The sequence below is a fragment of the Chiloscyllium plagiosum genome, chromosome 31 (genome assembly GCF_004010195.1).
Source record: "Chiloscyllium plagiosum isolate BGI_BamShark_2017 chromosome 31, ASM401019v2, whole genome shotgun sequence".
NCBI classification, from domain to species: Eukaryota; Metazoa; Chordata; class Chondrichthyes; order Orectolobiformes; family Hemiscylliidae; genus Chiloscyllium; species Chiloscyllium plagiosum.
Window position 1 is genome coordinate 34,343,607 of NC_057740.1, and position 16,342 is coordinate 34,359,948.

The 16,342-nt window shown below is 42.1% G+C and overlaps 1 protein-coding gene across 1 annotated transcript in view; it reads left to right on the forward strand.

Annotated features, from left to right (window-relative positions):
• Positions 1 to 6,869: 6,869 nt before the first annotated feature.
• Positions 6,870 to 16,342, forward strand: part of LOC122565055 (ephrin-A5-like) — a 218,003-nt gene continuing 208,530 nt past the window's right edge. Inside the window, exons 1-2 of the mRNA XM_043720685.1 lie at positions 6,870 to 6,887; positions 9,258 to 9,301. Coding sequence (XP_043576620.1) covers positions 6,870 to 6,887; positions 9,258 to 9,301 — 62 coding nt within the window. The remainder of the gene's footprint in view (positions 6,888 to 9,257; positions 9,302 to 16,342) is intronic.

Genomic DNA, 16,342 nt, shown 5'->3' on the forward strand with positions numbered 1-16,342 from the left:
CTTGGGGGTTTGTCCAATGCTACCCTCTTGCATTTGACCAATCTTAGTTGTTCCAGAAGCGGTGGTCATGCCTTCAGCTGGAATTCCCACCCAAAACTCTCTCTCCCTCTCTTCTCCCTCAAGCCCTTCACTTCCCCTAATTCTCCTCTCCACCCCACAACCTCTCCCCCTCTCTCCCCTCTCTCTGAACACTTCCACCCTCTCTCTGGATGCTTCTTCTCTCTCTCTCTGGACCCTTCTCCCCTCTCTCTGGACCCTTCTCCCCTCTCTCTGGACCCTTCTCCCCTCTTTTTCAACCCTTCTTCCCTATCTATCAACCCTGCTCCCCTGTCTCAACTCTTCTGTCCACTCAAAGATGGTCCTTATCACCCCCCTCTTTCTGTCAACTTTTCTAATATCTCCTTTCATGGCTCACATTTTATTTTCTAACATTCCTGCTAAAGTGCCTTGCTCTTGACTTGTCCAACATTCCTCTGACAAAAAAAAACATTTAATGTAGCTGAAGACATGGGCCATTGTGTGTGAAATAGATGCCGAGTTTGCACACAGATCAATAATTGGGTAATGCAATTCATTTGAACCAGCATCATCAATGCACTTCATTGCTGGCGCTAAAGCTTGATCAGGAGTCTGGGAAATCGTTTGCCTGCACTTTTTTGTATTGAAAGGAATGTTTATGTTCAACTGACTGTGGATTTGAGGCCAAAAGATAAATATGTTGCCCTCCAAAAGAAGGCACTGCCAACAATGCAGCAATCCCTTGGCACAGCACTAAGATGGCAGCCTGGGTGGTACATTTACCAATGCTGCATGGAGCTTAATCTCATAACTTCTGACTCAAAGACAGAAGGTGGCCAGAGTGTGCCCACTGGGCTAAGGCTGACACTTGTTTAGATCAGAGTGGTGCTGGAAAAGCACAGCAGGTCAGGCAGCATTTGAGGAGCAGGAAAATTGGCTTTTGCCCGAAACGTTGATTTTCCTGCTCCTTGAAGGCTGCCTGACCTGCTGTGCTTTTCCAGCACCACTCTGATCTAAACTCTGGTTTCCAGCATCTGCAGTCCTCACTTTTGCCTAAGGCTGACACTTGACCATTCCATGTTTGTGTTGTTACGTCTGCCGTTATGTCCCAATGACTGGATGAAGTTTGAAGCTCGCAGACTAGAATAGTTTGCTGTTACTTACGATCTAAGCCTGCATCTGAAAACAGGGTACTTGAGGATAAGGCTAACTAGGGAGAAAAAATGGGCAGAATAGGCCAAATTAAACATTTTCTTTTCCAACACATGAGAGGGAATGGTATGTTCTCAATAAGAGGATGACATTAGAATAATGGAAGGAAATCTGCCATTCTTACCTGGTCTAGTCTACATGTGACTTCAGACCCATTGCAATGTAAATGACTCTTAACTGCCCTCTGAACAATTCGGGACAGAAATCACAACAGAAAAAATGCTGGCCTAGCCACTAACACCCACATTCCATGAACTTTTTTTTAAAAAAGAGAGGCTATTCTAAGTTTAATACCTTATTACTTAATTCAGAGCAGACCCATGCACTAGGACCCAGAGGGGAACCCTCAGCCTGTGGCAGGGCTAATTAGAGGGTGAAATGCAAAATTCTGCGATTAATATTTTATTGCAGTTGGAAATTCTCTGACTCAAATCCCACTGTCAGTCAAAATCCCCATCTGATAGGAAGGCATCACAAGATCTGCATATTATTAAGGTCACTTCCGTTAAGTTAACTGCTTTCATCTCTCATTCAGATATCAAGAGGTGTCTCCAATTAGGGCCATTTGAACGAAAAATTCATGGTTTTCACAGCTGTGTGGCTGTACTCTACATCAATTGATTTCTACATTAATGGGCGCAATACATCCCCTGCTTTCTGTACAGGGACTATGTGACCTCAGGCCTCAACGAATTTTGTTTCTAAAACAGGGCACATGCATTAATCGTGACCAGTATTTTAAAAAGTCACAGACTCTTACATAATGCACAGTTCCAAGGGACTGAGATGTGCTTAAGCCATTTAGTGAGTGTGAGATTTGTTAACCGTTTCACCGCTGCTCTTTGGCAAATATCTACAGCCAGAGAATGAAACAATGCAGCTGACAAATACCAGAGATTCAACGGCTCCCAATAAAGGGTAGAGTTGGTTTAAGTGGTAGATGGTAACGCACCTTCTGAGTTGAATATGTTTGTGTAGTAACCACGAAGAGACCAGTCATTCAGGGCCATTGCAGTATTATTGTGTTGTCCAAGGAGGTCCAGGTTTAAGTCCCACCTCCTCCAGAGCAGTGTACTAACATCTTTGAGCAGGGTAATATAAAAATATATGAAGGGACTAAGCAGGTTCCTTGTGCATTCTCCCCTTGAAAATGTATAAAGGTACCCAGCATTAAAATAAATAGGCCATGTGCAGCCAGGAACATTTGTTGGTTGGTACGGTCAAATTTTTGGTTTGGCAGGTAGGAAGGGAGTTGAGCCGGGATTTGGGGAACACTCAAATACCCAGTCCACTTAGAATGCCCACTTTGGTCTGAGATAAAAATGTTGGTGTTCTTCCAAAGACATAATGGAAGATCCAAGAATGATTGGAATGGGCTCAGGACTCAACTGCCCACTTCATTGCCCCCCATATCATAGAGTCACTACAGTGCAGAAAGAAGCCATTTAACCACTGAGTCCGCACTGACCCTCCGAAAAGGATCCTACCCAGATCCAACCCCATAACCTATCCCTTTAATCCCACATTTCCCAGGGATAATCTACCTAGTCTGCACATCCCTGGACACTACAGACAATTTGCCATGGTCAATTCACCTAACCTGCATGTCTTTGGATTGTTGAACAAAGTTGGACCACCCAGAGGAAGCCCATGCAGACAGGGGGAGAATATGCAAACTCCACACAGGGTCCCTGGTGATGTGAGGCAGCAGGGCTAACCACTGAGTCATAGTCTCATACAAATGTAGCCAAATAACTTTGTCAGAAATTACTGTCAGTGATCGTTAATCTCTGTGTGCTTACTGCATTAAAACCGGATTGGCCACGGTTTGCAACATTCGTTGAAAGTTCGCCCTTTTGAACATGGGTTTTGTCCCGGGAAATTGTTGCCTAACATTTGGGTTAATGTTTTGTGGTAAATATAACACCAGAATCAAGTTGACTTTTCCCATCTATCTCACAATGCAAGTATATGCATGAAATGTATATGTGCGCCTGTTTGTATGTTTCCTGGTGTCCAGAAAAATATCAAGCGATCTAATTAATACATGAATTTCTTAAAGATCTTATGCAGGTGAGATGTTGAGAAAATTGTTGCTCTGGCTGGTGCACCTAAAGCATGGGGTCACCGAATCAGAATAAGGGGTGAGATGAGGAGAAATTTCTGCATCAAATAATTGCAAGACTTTGTATTTCTCTATACCATACAGCAGTTGATGCTCATTTGTTGAGTATATTCAAGACAGAATCAATAGATTTTTTGGTTATTAACAGATATGGGGCAAATGCAGGCAAGAGAAGTTGATGTAGGAGATTAACTTTGATTTTATTGAAGTGTGCAGGAGGCTCAAAGGTTCAAATGGTCTAATCCAAATCCTATTTTTTTCGTCCTTAACATGTGCACTAATAATAATATTGTGAAGCCAATTGTTTCTTAGTGATGTAGCCCTTGCCTTAGTTGTAAGAGTGAGGAATTCATAAATTGGCTGCTAATCCTTGGAAGGTTCCCTCAATAGTGCTAATTGAAGTCAGGATGTGCTTAACCAAGACTCAATGCCCCACAGGTTAGTGGTCTTGAAATGGTGCTGTTTGGGTGCGAGGTGAAACTGTGTCTGGGCTCCATGAGCAGTACATTAATAGAGGAGCTTATATTTGAACCAAGAGATAAATTATAGAGAAAGGTCTTGCAAATTAGGGTTTTATTCCCTGGAATTCAGAAGGTTAAATTGTGATTTGATTGAATTTTCAATATTATTAACAGGAACAGATCAGCTGGATGGAAGGAAACAACCTCAGACAGTTTGAGAACTCTAGGACTTGGAGGCACAGTCTAAAAATAAGAGGCATGAAATTTGGAAACAGTTTTACACACAAAGGTTGGCAGAGGTTTGGCACTCTCTTCTGTAACAACTATTAATGCTCAATTATAGATTTTAAAGCTGAGATTGGTTACCAAAAATCTACTGAAGGCACTGATGGATAGATGAGGTATATGCAGTGATAAAACAAATCAACTCTGACCTCAATCAATGGCAGAACAAGCTTGTTTGAATGATGAAATGGCCTCCTGATGTTACTAAGCATGCTTAGTGAGAATAATGCCAGGAAGTGGATAACATAGCACACTTTGTACTCCTGGTTCACAATAACAAATTGCAATATTAGTCTTTAAGAAGGATTCTGATCATGTACCTAATTTATTACAATGCACTTGCTGTCTAAAACTTTTACTTTGTGTTTTCATCATTTTTGGATCAACATTTCTCAGTTTTAAATCCCAGTCGTCCACGCATTTATAATGCCAGCATAAAGGTTGCCACATTGTAATGACAGCCTCCTGCTAGTGATGGTGCTGTGAGTCTCTGTTTTGCATCCCCTATCACTTTGGGCTGCACTGTAATTCTCACCAACTCTACTACTCTCTTCAATTGCTGTAATTTTTGCTAATTAATTACCAATCAAATTATGTTTTCCCATGGTGTTCAGGGATGTGTAGGTTAGGTGCATTAGTCAGGGGTAAATGTAGACTAATAGGGAATGGGTCTGGGTGGGTTGCTTTTCGGAGGGTCGGTGTGGACTTGTTGGGCCGAAGGACCTGTTTCCACACTGTAGGGATTCTTCTAAGGTTCTAATTATATAATGAGGATTGCATTATGTCCGCAACCTTGGTCCAAATCTGACTTGCCCTCTTAATTCTGCTTCTCCTGAAGATTCAGTTTGGCCTTGCTTCTGTTTGCTATTTAAAGAATAATTTCATTATTTTCTGCCAAGATGTGGCACAAGCAAAACAGGGAGGGTGTGCTGCAATCGATCTTAATCATCCTTAACTAGGGATGGGGAATCTTATACCATGCCACCAACCCTAAACAAAGTACCTAGGCCAGTGCTGGGACTCTGTGTGGTGAGGAATGGGCTAGAATGGTGATGACCTCTCCTCTGCAGGCGAATAGCATACTGTCTTCAGTTGTTGAGGTTTGTGGAGTGAAACAAAACAGAGTTTCAACATTCAACAAGGAGGAATCAAAAGGTGAATGACTTCCGGTTAGGTGTGTAACTCTATCGAACAATACTTTTTAAAATCAATAATACGCCAGAAAAGGTTTTCATTTGAGATCTTACTCTGTCTGAGAATATACTTATAGTTATTATTTTATAATTCTTCATTCCCATCGGATCCTGTTTTTTAACCACAAAATACTTATTGGTTTGAAGTAAAATATTAAGTATTTCTTTCATCATCTTACCCCATACTCTGGAGGCTCCATTTTAAACTTGACCCTCAGCCTTCCACCTTCAAGAGGCTTGTTAAAACTCGCTGAAGTTCTCTTCTGTTCCTTGGGCATCTGTAATGTTTAGAGTATTTCATAATGGGTGGGTTCAGGCATGCAGCTAAAATGTTATGAAATTGCTGTTTGACGTAACAGTGCAAAAGACAGCTTGTGCACAGATTCTGTGCTGTTTGCTGTAGCATCTAATCTTATATAATGGCCAAAAAAACTAATTGGCCCTGAGACCTGGAGCTCTCATATAGGGTCTCTGTTCGCCCTAATTAATAATAGAAAATTCTCAAAATACTCAGCAGGACTGCCAGCATCTGCAGAGAGAAAGAGTTGAAGTTACAGGTTGCTGAGTTCACTGATTCAATGAGGTGAGCCCTAAGGGGCTGTCACTTCTGGTCAGAAGCACCCAGATAATGTTTAGATAGATCCTGATTGACCAAGGACTGAAAAGAATAAAAGGAGTAGACTAGCGAGGCAACTATCACATCAACCATAATGCTACAGAGTGACAGAGCAGACTTATGGGACCAATTAATCTACTCCAGCTTCTAAGATTTTTTTTTCACTTTTGCAGGTGTTTTCTCTCTCCACAGATGCTGCCAGGCCTACTGAGTATATCCAGCATTTCCTGTTTTTAATTTCAGAGACTGACCGTAAGATCTCATAAACAGGATGTTAGAAGTGGGGATGTTCACTGATGATTGCACAACGTTCAGCACCATTCATGACTCCTCACATACTGATGCACTCCAGGCTAGAATGCAGCAAGAACTGGACAATATCCAGGCTTAAGGTGACAAGTGTCAGGCAGTAATGATGCCCAACAAAAGAGAATCTGATATAAAATAAACAAAGAACTGCTGATATCTAAGAAAGAACACAAGAGAGAATCTAACCATCTTTCCTTAATATTCAATGACATCACAATCAATGATTCCCCCACCATCAGCATTTTGGGGGTTACCACTGACCAGAAACCAAACTCGACTAGTAACAAAAGTACTGCGGTTACAAGAGCAGGTCAGGCTAGGAAATTTGAAGTGACGAACTTCACCCCCTGACTTCCCAAAACCTGTGTGATGTCTATAAGGTACAAGTAAGGAGTGTGATGGAATAAATATTATTTCTTGGATGAGTGCAACTCTAATAACACTCAAAAAGCTTGACACCATCCAGGACAAAGCATCCCGCTTGATTGGCACCAAATTCACAAACATTCTGTTCCTTCACCTGTGACGCTCAGTAGCAGCAGTGTGGACTATCTACGTGAGGCACTCCAGAAATTCACCAAGTCTCCTTAGGAACCACCTTCCAAAGGCAAGACCACTTCCATGTAGAAGGACAAAGTCAGCAGAACACCATGGGAACACCATCACCTGTACGTTCCCCTTTATGCCACCTACCTCCTGGCTTGGAAATATATCGTCGTTCCTTCAGTCACTGGGTCAAAAGTCCTGGAACTCCCTCCTTCACAGCATTGTGAGTGTAACCTCTCCGAATGCAATGGTTCAAGAAGATAGCTCACCACCACTTCTCAAGGACATCTAGGCCCAGTCAACAATGCTAAGATCCTGATAATGAATGAAAAAAGTGAGATTAAATGTGCAGTTGAGCTGTTATGTCATTCATAGGGATTGAGTGTGTTGGAGTTGGTAGATGTTAGTATTGAAGGCCCCATTAAATTCCTTTTATTGCTCCTAGATTTTCCATCAACCCTTCTAGTCAGTTTGGTGACCAATAATTAGTAGATTGGCTTAGTTTAATGTAGAAGTATTTCATCCCTTTCTTTGAGTAACTCCAAGGAGTTCTACCAATGTCTGGGCTAAAACTCTCTCCCCCAGTCAACACAGCCAAAAACACAACTTATCAGATCAATTGCTTTTGCTTGTTTTTTGGGGTCTTGTTGTGCACAAATTAGTCACTGTGCGTGTCTTCTTAATGATGAATGCTGTGGCTCAGTCGTAGTGCTGTTACCTCAAAAGTCAAAGGTTGCATGTTCAAATTCAACTCCAGACTTTGAATACAGAAGTCCATGTCTCAGAAAGGAGATGGTGCTGAATGGTCTGCGTGGAGTTTGCATATTCTCCCCTGTGTCTGCGTGGGTTTCCATCAGGTGCTCCAGTTTTCTCCTAGAGTCCAAAGATGTGCTGGTTAGATGGATTGGCCATGGAAAATTGCCTGTAGTGTCCACGGATGTTTAGGCTATGTGGATTTGCCATGGGGAAAATGCCGGATTATGGGTTGGGGGAGGGGTCAGGGTAAATGCTCTTTGGAAGGTCAGTGTGGACTTGATGGGCTGAATGGCCTGCTTCCACGCTGTAGGGAATCAATGATTCATTGAATTTGGATGAGATGTTAAACCAATGCCCTATTTGATCTCTCTTAGATAGAGGTAAGAGATACCATGAAACTGTTTTGTAGCTGGACTGGAGAGTTATCCCCAGTCCAAAATTTATCCCTGAACCAGCATCACACGAAACCAAAGTATCTGTTTCATTGTCACAATGCTCTTTGTGGGAGCTTACTGTGTTTCCCATATTGCCAAAGTCACAGCACTTTAGTTTTGAAATTACTTCATCAGCTGTAAAGTACATTTTTCACAGCCACTCAGTGCGACAAGCGCTATATAAATGCAGGTTTTTCCATTCCTTTAAAAGGTATTATTTGGCTGGGAAGTATTTGATTGTTTATGACATCTTAACTTATATTTCCAGCTTGGAATTGAGAGTTGGGGGGTGGTTTGGAATAAGGAAGTACGGAAAAAGTGTATCGTTCTCAAATGTGGAAATAATAGGATGGTGCTATTGCAGGGGACTGAAAATGGGAGGAGTCAGGTGCTATCGCAGGGCCCCCAGGGCACAAATACTGAGCTGCCTGTGTCATTAACTTTTGTGGTCGGGAAGTTCTGGTATTTTATGCCCTGGGTGCGCATAGTGTGTAAACTTGAAATGACCACGTGTGAGTGAACTGTGCAATCAACAAGAGAGCCCTGCTCCTCCTCTCTACCACCCTGAGTTTGAAAACCACCACTGACTGAAAAAGATTGCCAGGATATTTGATTACTTTTGTTAACTTAATTAACAGGACACCATCTGAGATCCCCATTTTGTTGGTGGGCCAGAGGGTTATTGTGGCACGGTGGTAACAACCCTATCACTGAGTACTGGGGCCTAGGTTTGAGTCTCACCAGCTCCAGGGTTTTGTAGTAACATATAAAAACAGGTTGATCAAAAATATCTATGCTGGTGGGCCCTGACACTGCAGACCACAATCCATTTAGCACTGGGTAATTAAAGCTGCTGTTTCCCTTTTCTCCCTCTGATCTCCCTGTCAATTTCAAATCAATTTCATCTGTTCTAAATCAGCTGATCTTTGATCCCTGTTTACTCAGGCTGCAGGAGCATTAGCAAATCAACCGTCTGCTGCTGCAACATTGATGGAGTAATGGCTTTTAAAAGAGGAATTATTGCAATACTATAGTTGCAGAAAAAACATCAAACCCGTGAAAGTGTATTAAGTTATGGATTTCTATAAGTGTGTCCTGTGTGGGTCAAGGGCAAGAAAGACATTGTGGTTTTGTTTGACTGAAGTGAGAGATGGTGGGAAGAGAAGAATGTGCATTTATATGATGCCCCATCACCTAAAGTGCTTATCCTCCAAAGCAATACAACTCCAACTTTTGTTGTAGAGGCTAATGTGATGGCCACTTTACGCAGAGCAAGATCTCACAACTGTCTGCGAGGCATAGCAACTGGTGTTATGTCGGTATAGACAGCAGCTAGGCTGTACACGGTAAGATCCCACAAATATCATTTAATTGATAAACCAATTGAGCTATTTTGGAGGCACTGGGTGAAAAGAAATGTTAAAAAACGTTGGTAGGAAAGTCTTGTACTTGTGTAGCATTTTCATGATTAATGGATATTATGAAGCTTGTTACAGCCAATGAAATGTTTTTGAAGTGTAGCTGCTATTGTGACATAGGAAACACAGCACTCAGACCTTGCATGGCAATCTCTTGCAAACAGCAGTGTGATGATAACCAGATAATAGTCTGTGATGTTGATGGAAGGATAAATGTTGGTCAGGATAACTCCTCTGTTCTTCTTCAAAACAGTGCCATGGGATCTTTAGATATCATATTATATTCCATCATGCTCTTGTGATGCATCTTGGGGAAATGTATTACTTTAAAGGTGCTATACAACCATAAGTTAGTGTTGTCATGATTGCCTATTGAATTGCATTCTGGTGTTGGACATTAACTGTGGAATTCACACATGTTACTATATGCAGAACCAGTTGTTGGGTTTGGAGGTGCATGTTTGTAAAAGGTGCTTCTGTTTTGAAAAAAGACTACAACACATGCAAAGATTAGGCTTCAGTTCTGTCCTTCACTGCCTGACTTTCTGGTGAAAGATGTCTAGCTGTAAGTAATGCTGCTGAACATTCACTAATTGCAAAGGGCTTGGAGTAGAAGAGTAGGGAAGACTTTCTGCAACTGTTAGAGGTGCTGCTGACACCATTTCCGAGAGCATTTTTAGGCCATTTATTTAAGGAAATTTATTATGTCATTGGTTCAGAGAAGTTTCACTCGGATGATCCCTGGTATGGGGGGATTGTCTTATAAGCAAAGGCTAAAAGGGTTGGAACTTGACTCACTACAGTTTAAAAGGACGAGAGGTAATCTCATTGAAACATATTGGGTTCTTAAATGGATTGTCAGGGTAACTGCTGAGAGGATGCACGACCTCGGACCTAAGTATAGGACCAGAGGATATAGACTCAGAATAAAGGGGCTCTAACTTAAGTTGGATATGAGGAAGAATTTCTTCTCTCACTGGGTTGAACCTCCCACAGTGGTGTCCTTGTGATTACTGAAGGCTGAGAGAGATTCTTGATCAGTAGGGGAATCAAAGATTAAGGGGAAAATGGATATGATGAGTATTGGATCAGCCATGATCCTGTTGAATGGTGGAGCAGGCTTGAGGGGCTGAATGGCCTACTTATAGAATCACAGAGTGTACAATACACTCTTCAGTCCAACTTGTCTATGCTGACCAGACATTCTAAATTAACCTAGTCCCATTTACCAGCATTTGGCCCATATCCCTCTAAACTATTTATGTACCCATCCAGATGCCTTTTAAATGTTATAATTGCACCAGTCTCCACCACTTCCTCCAGCAGTTCATTCCATACATGCACCAACATCTGCGTGAAACCGTTTTCCTTTAGGTTCCTTTTATATCTTTTCCCCTCTCACCTTAAACCTGGGCGCTCTGGTTTTGGACTTCCCCAACCCTGGGGGGAAAAAAACCATAACTATTCAACCTATCCATGCCCTTCATGATTTTATAAACCTCTATAAGGTCACCCCTTAGTTTCCGATGCTCCAGGGAAAACAGCCCCGGCCTGTTCAGTCTCTCCCTGCTCAAACCCTCCAACCCTGGCAACACCCTTGTAAACCCTTTCTGAACTCCTGTTAGTTTTATTTATGGTCTCAAACTGAGACATTTATTAATCAATAGATTTGAATCACCAATTTCCTTCACATATTTTAAAATAAAGGACTGTATTGATTTGCTAACTTGCATGTTAGTCTTCATCATCTTGAATCTTTCATCAAACCTGATTTTCATTGAGAATCACTTGTCACGTATGCCATAACTTCCCTTGCTCCAACCCACATGATTTTGCTTGCCTTTTTCTTAACTTGACAATCAAGGAGCAGATTGCTCTCCTCCCTGTCACATGAACGAGAGAAGTCGATTCTTAAACAGTAACAGAAAGAACCTCAATATCATATCCTTGAGAAAAGATGTGATCTATTAGTCCAAAGTGGCTGTTTAATCTCCTCAGATGCTGCAATGGCTAACAGGTGGGGTCCAGTGGGATAGTGGTTCAGATACTGGATCAGTGATCCACTGTTTAAATCCTGCAGCAAAGAAAAATTGAGATAATCGAATTAAACAAATCTGGCAAGATTGTGGTCTCATGAAAGGGAGGGGGTAGAAAAATGACCCTGAAAGCTGCCAAATTGGTGTAAAAACCCAACTGGTTCAGTAATGCTCCACAGGGAATTGAACTTGCCACTCCTCCTCATTCTGGTTTCGACATGACTTCAGCTCTCATTATGTGCCTTCAGCTGTCAGGTCAACCATTGCTTTGCCAGCAATGTGCCCATCCTGGAAAATATATTTTAAAAACCTTCTGGGTTTTTGGACTGAAGTTATTAACCTGTGTGTTATAATCAGAGCAAAAGTTGTGTTAAAATAGCCCACTGTAAATTAGAGAACATTACCAGAGGTACAGTTCCCAAATTGCAGAGAGGACAATCTCATTCGGATCTGGCACCACAGCCATTTTAGTTAAAGATTTCACTGTTCCCCCAAGTTTTTGCAAGCCTCACACAAATCTGGATTTGGACCCAATAAATCTTACTCGCACTTGGCAAGGAATCAAAACTATTAAAACTGCTCATTTCAGTCCAAGAGAAAGATATTCTGAATGAAGGATGTATGGGGCCCATCAAATTGAATCATTGAGGCACTGCTATGGGCAGCTGTTTAAAATTATGCTATCTTTACTGAGATCACAGCCTGTAACAGGCTCAGTTTGTTAGACTGAGATAAGTGTGCAGTTAAATGTTAGATGCAATCGTGATTTCAATGCAAAAAGAGTTTTAAAGTAAATGAAAATATTGGTGCAATTCTATGTACAGTTGAGGGGTTGGGGTATTGGGAATGCTCATGTTTGGAAACTGGGAAGTAGTGATGTGGAGTCCCCGTGACAAGCCAGATCACAGAACCAGAGACACCTCCACTTGAAAGGGAGATCAGAGTCTGTGGTCTAAAGTATAAGGTCACTAATGAATCTAAAAGGGAATTTGGGAGAAATCTCTTTGATCAGAGAATGATTAGAGTATGGAACATGCTACTATAGGGTATACTGGTGAATAGCATTGACACATCCATGGGAAAATACACAACAGTGAAAGGAATAGCAGGCTATCTGATTAGGTGAGAAATGAGTTGGAAGGAGGCTTGAGTGAAGCAGAAGCGCCAGCATAGATTAAATGGGCCGAATGACTGTCTCTGAGCTGACTCCAACTATAGCCTGCTATATCTCATTGATAATTTTAAGAATTTGTTCATAGGATGCTAGAATAGCACAGTGGCTCAGTGGTTAGCGTGGCTTTCTCCCAATGCCAGGGAACTGGGTTCATTCCAGCCTTGGGTGACTGTGTGGAGTTTGCACTTTGTCCCTGCATCTGTGTGGGTTTCCACTGGTTGTTCCAGTTTCCTCCCGCAGTCTAAAGATGTGCACGTTAGGTGGATTGGTCATACTAAATTGCCCATAGTGTTCAGACCTGTGCAGGCTAGATGGGTTAGCCATAGGAAATGCATAGTTAGAGGAAAGGGTAGTGGGGTGAGTCTGGGTGGGATGCTTTTTGGAGGGTCGGTGTGGACTCAATGGGTCAAATGGCCTGGTTCCACACTCTAGGGATTCTGTGTGAGCGATGCTGGCCAGACTTGCATTTACTGCTTATCCCTAATAACCCACAGGGCAGGTGCAAGAAAATCACGTGTAGGCCAGATCAGATAAAGTTATGGACTTCCATTCATAAAGTGTACTAGTGAACCAGTGGGTTTTTGCCCTGATGATTGACAGTAGTTAATATGCTCGCCAGTAGGCTGGCTTTTTTAAAGTTCTGGGGTTTTAAGTGAACTCAAATCTCTTCATCTGCCATTTTGGGATTAGTCTGGACTTCTGGGCTTACTAGTCCTGTGATGTGCCCACTACGCTATCACTTCCCTTTAAATTAGCCCCATGCCGATACTCTAAGCACTGCCTCCATATCTGCTGCATATCCATTCAGATTTTCCAAACGCAACTTGTGTAACTCCTGCTTCAAACCAGCAGCCAAGCTTCATTGCCACCTGTCACTCTGCCATACCAATGCCAACAGCTTTCTTCTGTCGGTTTGTGAAATGGGAAAATGCGGTGAAATGGATTGCTTCCTTGCACCCGTTCCCTTGGCCTGCCTAACCACCAACCAGAGTTAAAACTAACATGCCACCAAGCTAGAATAATGCCAATTTAAACATACCCCCAGGATCATGCTCAGGGTGAGGATTGGTCAAGATGTGTGTTCTTTCAGCTTCTACATAAGAAATTGCAGCCAAGATGATGGTGGTCTTGAGTATTCCATCCACCAAATTATCAATTATTTATGTGAAGGAAAATTGTGAGGTGTGCAATATAAAACAGAGTACTCAGTGGCACTTCATTCCCTCATTCATACTGGAGAGACCACCTTCAGTAATATTTCCCACTCCTGTCCTGTTGAATCTGTTGCCTCTTGTGAGGCAGACTTGGCAAGAGTGGGACAACATTGACAGCAGTTGTTGGATATCAGGGATGAATCTTGGTATGGTCAATGTTAAAAATGCAAAGTGCTGGAAATACCCAGCAGGTCTGGCAGCATCTGTGGAGAAGGTAATGGAGTTATTATTTTGAATTGAAAGTGAGACAATGTTTTTATTTTAAACTTGTGCCATCTATAATCATTTGCTTTCATCATGCTAGTGTGGTCCATGTTAAGCAAAAATGGTGACCAATGTCATTACCATCCTATTGTGCACCTGCCAGCTGCCCCAACCGGCTGACATGCTCGTAGTTTATCCTTGTTAATAGCAACACCTGGGGACAAAGCTACTCAAAAAACATTTTGTTTTCAGTTGTTTCTGGTGCTATTTCAGTTCCATCATTGGGGCAGGGTCATGTCATGGTTAGGTTTAAGATTGATAAAGAATTCTGCCTGAAAATAAACCTTTTTCCTTTAGAACCTGCTTAAGTCGCTGTGCAATTTCAACATTTATGTTTGGAAGTTTGATTTTGTTTTGATTTGATTTATTATTGTCACATGTACCAAGGTACAGTGAAAAGTTTTGTTTTGCATGTACTATAGACAGGTCATACCACACACTGTGCATTAGGATAAGAGAGCAGAGTGAAGGTTATAATGTTACGGCTGCACAGATGTGTACAAAGAGCAAGATCAACATTATGTTTAAAATTTGAGAGCTCCATTCAGCAGTCTAATAACAGCAGGGAAGTAGTTGTTTTTGAATCTGTTGGTAGTCTGTTTCAGCTTTAGTGACTTCTGCCGGATGAACGAGGTTGGAAGAGATTATAATCGGGGTGTAGGCGTCTTTGATTATGTAGGCTGCCTTCCCAAGGCAGAGAGAAGTATAGATGGAGTCAATGGATGGAAGGAGAAAGTGAGGCTTTTGCCCGAAACATCGACTCTCCTGCTCCTCAGATGCTGCCTGACCTGCTGTGTGCTTTTCCAGCACCGCACTCTAGACTCAATGGATGGAAGGTTGGCTTGCGTGATGGACTGAGCTGTGTTTCTTATGGTTCTGGGCAGAGCAGTTGCCATACCACAGCTGGATAGAATGCTTTCAATGGATAATGTTATGAACTTGTGAATTCTGGGGTTGCTCAGTTTGCATGATTAATTTTGAAATGGCACAAGAATGGGTCATTTGAGGTACGTTTAATCAGGTGGCAGCCCTGTTGCCTGAAAGAAGGTTATGGATTCAAGCTCCACACCAGGACTTGATATACAATCCAGGCTGATGTTTCCATGCAGCACTGAGGGAGTGCTGGATTGTTGGAGGTGTCTTCTTCTTTGTATAAGAATTGAAAATGAGGTCCCATGTGCCTGGTGAGAGGAAGAATACAATCCCATGGCATTACTTGAACAACAATTGTCCTCAAGTCCCAGTCAGCATTAATTTATTGCTGAAGGGATAGCACCAAAATAGATTGTGTTGGCTGGTCAGTATCCTGTGACACCTTGCTGTGGGTGAATTGCATGCTACATTTGCCTGTATCAAAACATTTCAAAAATAACCTTCCAGCTGTGTGCTGCTTTGTATTATCATGGGGATGTGAAAGGCACTGTCTAAGCCATTTATTATGTCTGTATTTTCTATCATGCTCCCGGAATGAGCCCAGGCAAGCTCCAATAGCAGAAACACTTCAAGGAGGACTTAATAAAGTTGTCCCTTTTTATTTCAACTTGATAAAGGCACAGAACAGATTCACCAAATTGGGAGTACAGCAATGGGAGGAGACCTGAGAAACTGGTTGCATTAGAACAAAGAAAGTGGAGGGAAGCATTGATGGAGGTGTTCAGAATTCTGAGGGATGTTGGCTGAGTAGAAACTGTTTCCACTGGCTGAAGAACATAGTTTTAAGATTGGCAGAAAAGCTAGGGAAAAATAAGAATGAATGGTCAGGAATAGGCACTCAATTCAATTAGACATGGCTGATCATTTACCTCAATGCCACTTAACTGTACAATTTCGATATCCCCTTGATGTCGCAAATCAACTGACTTCTGGGGACTATTTCTTGAAGCTGCTTAATTGGGAGAACATAAGTACTGCAGATCAGAGTTGAGGGCCAGCCGAGTTTCCAGCACCACACTCTCGGTCCTTGAATCTGCTCAGTGACAGCACTCTGGGATGGAGCATTCCAAAATGTAGTTGATGTAGTAGTTGATGGAAAAGGTTCATCTTGGAGTGCAGTTACTAGCGGTGTTCCGCAAGGATCTGTTTTGGGACCATTGCTGTTTGTCATTTTTATAAATGACCTGGAGGAGGGGCTAGAAGGTTGGGTGAGCAAGTTTGCGGATGATACGAAAATCTGTGGAGTTGTTGACAGTGAGGAAGGATGTATCAGGTTACAGCAGGATATAGATAAGTTGCAGAGCTGGGAAGAAAGGTGGCAAATGGAGTTCAATGTAGATAAGTGTGA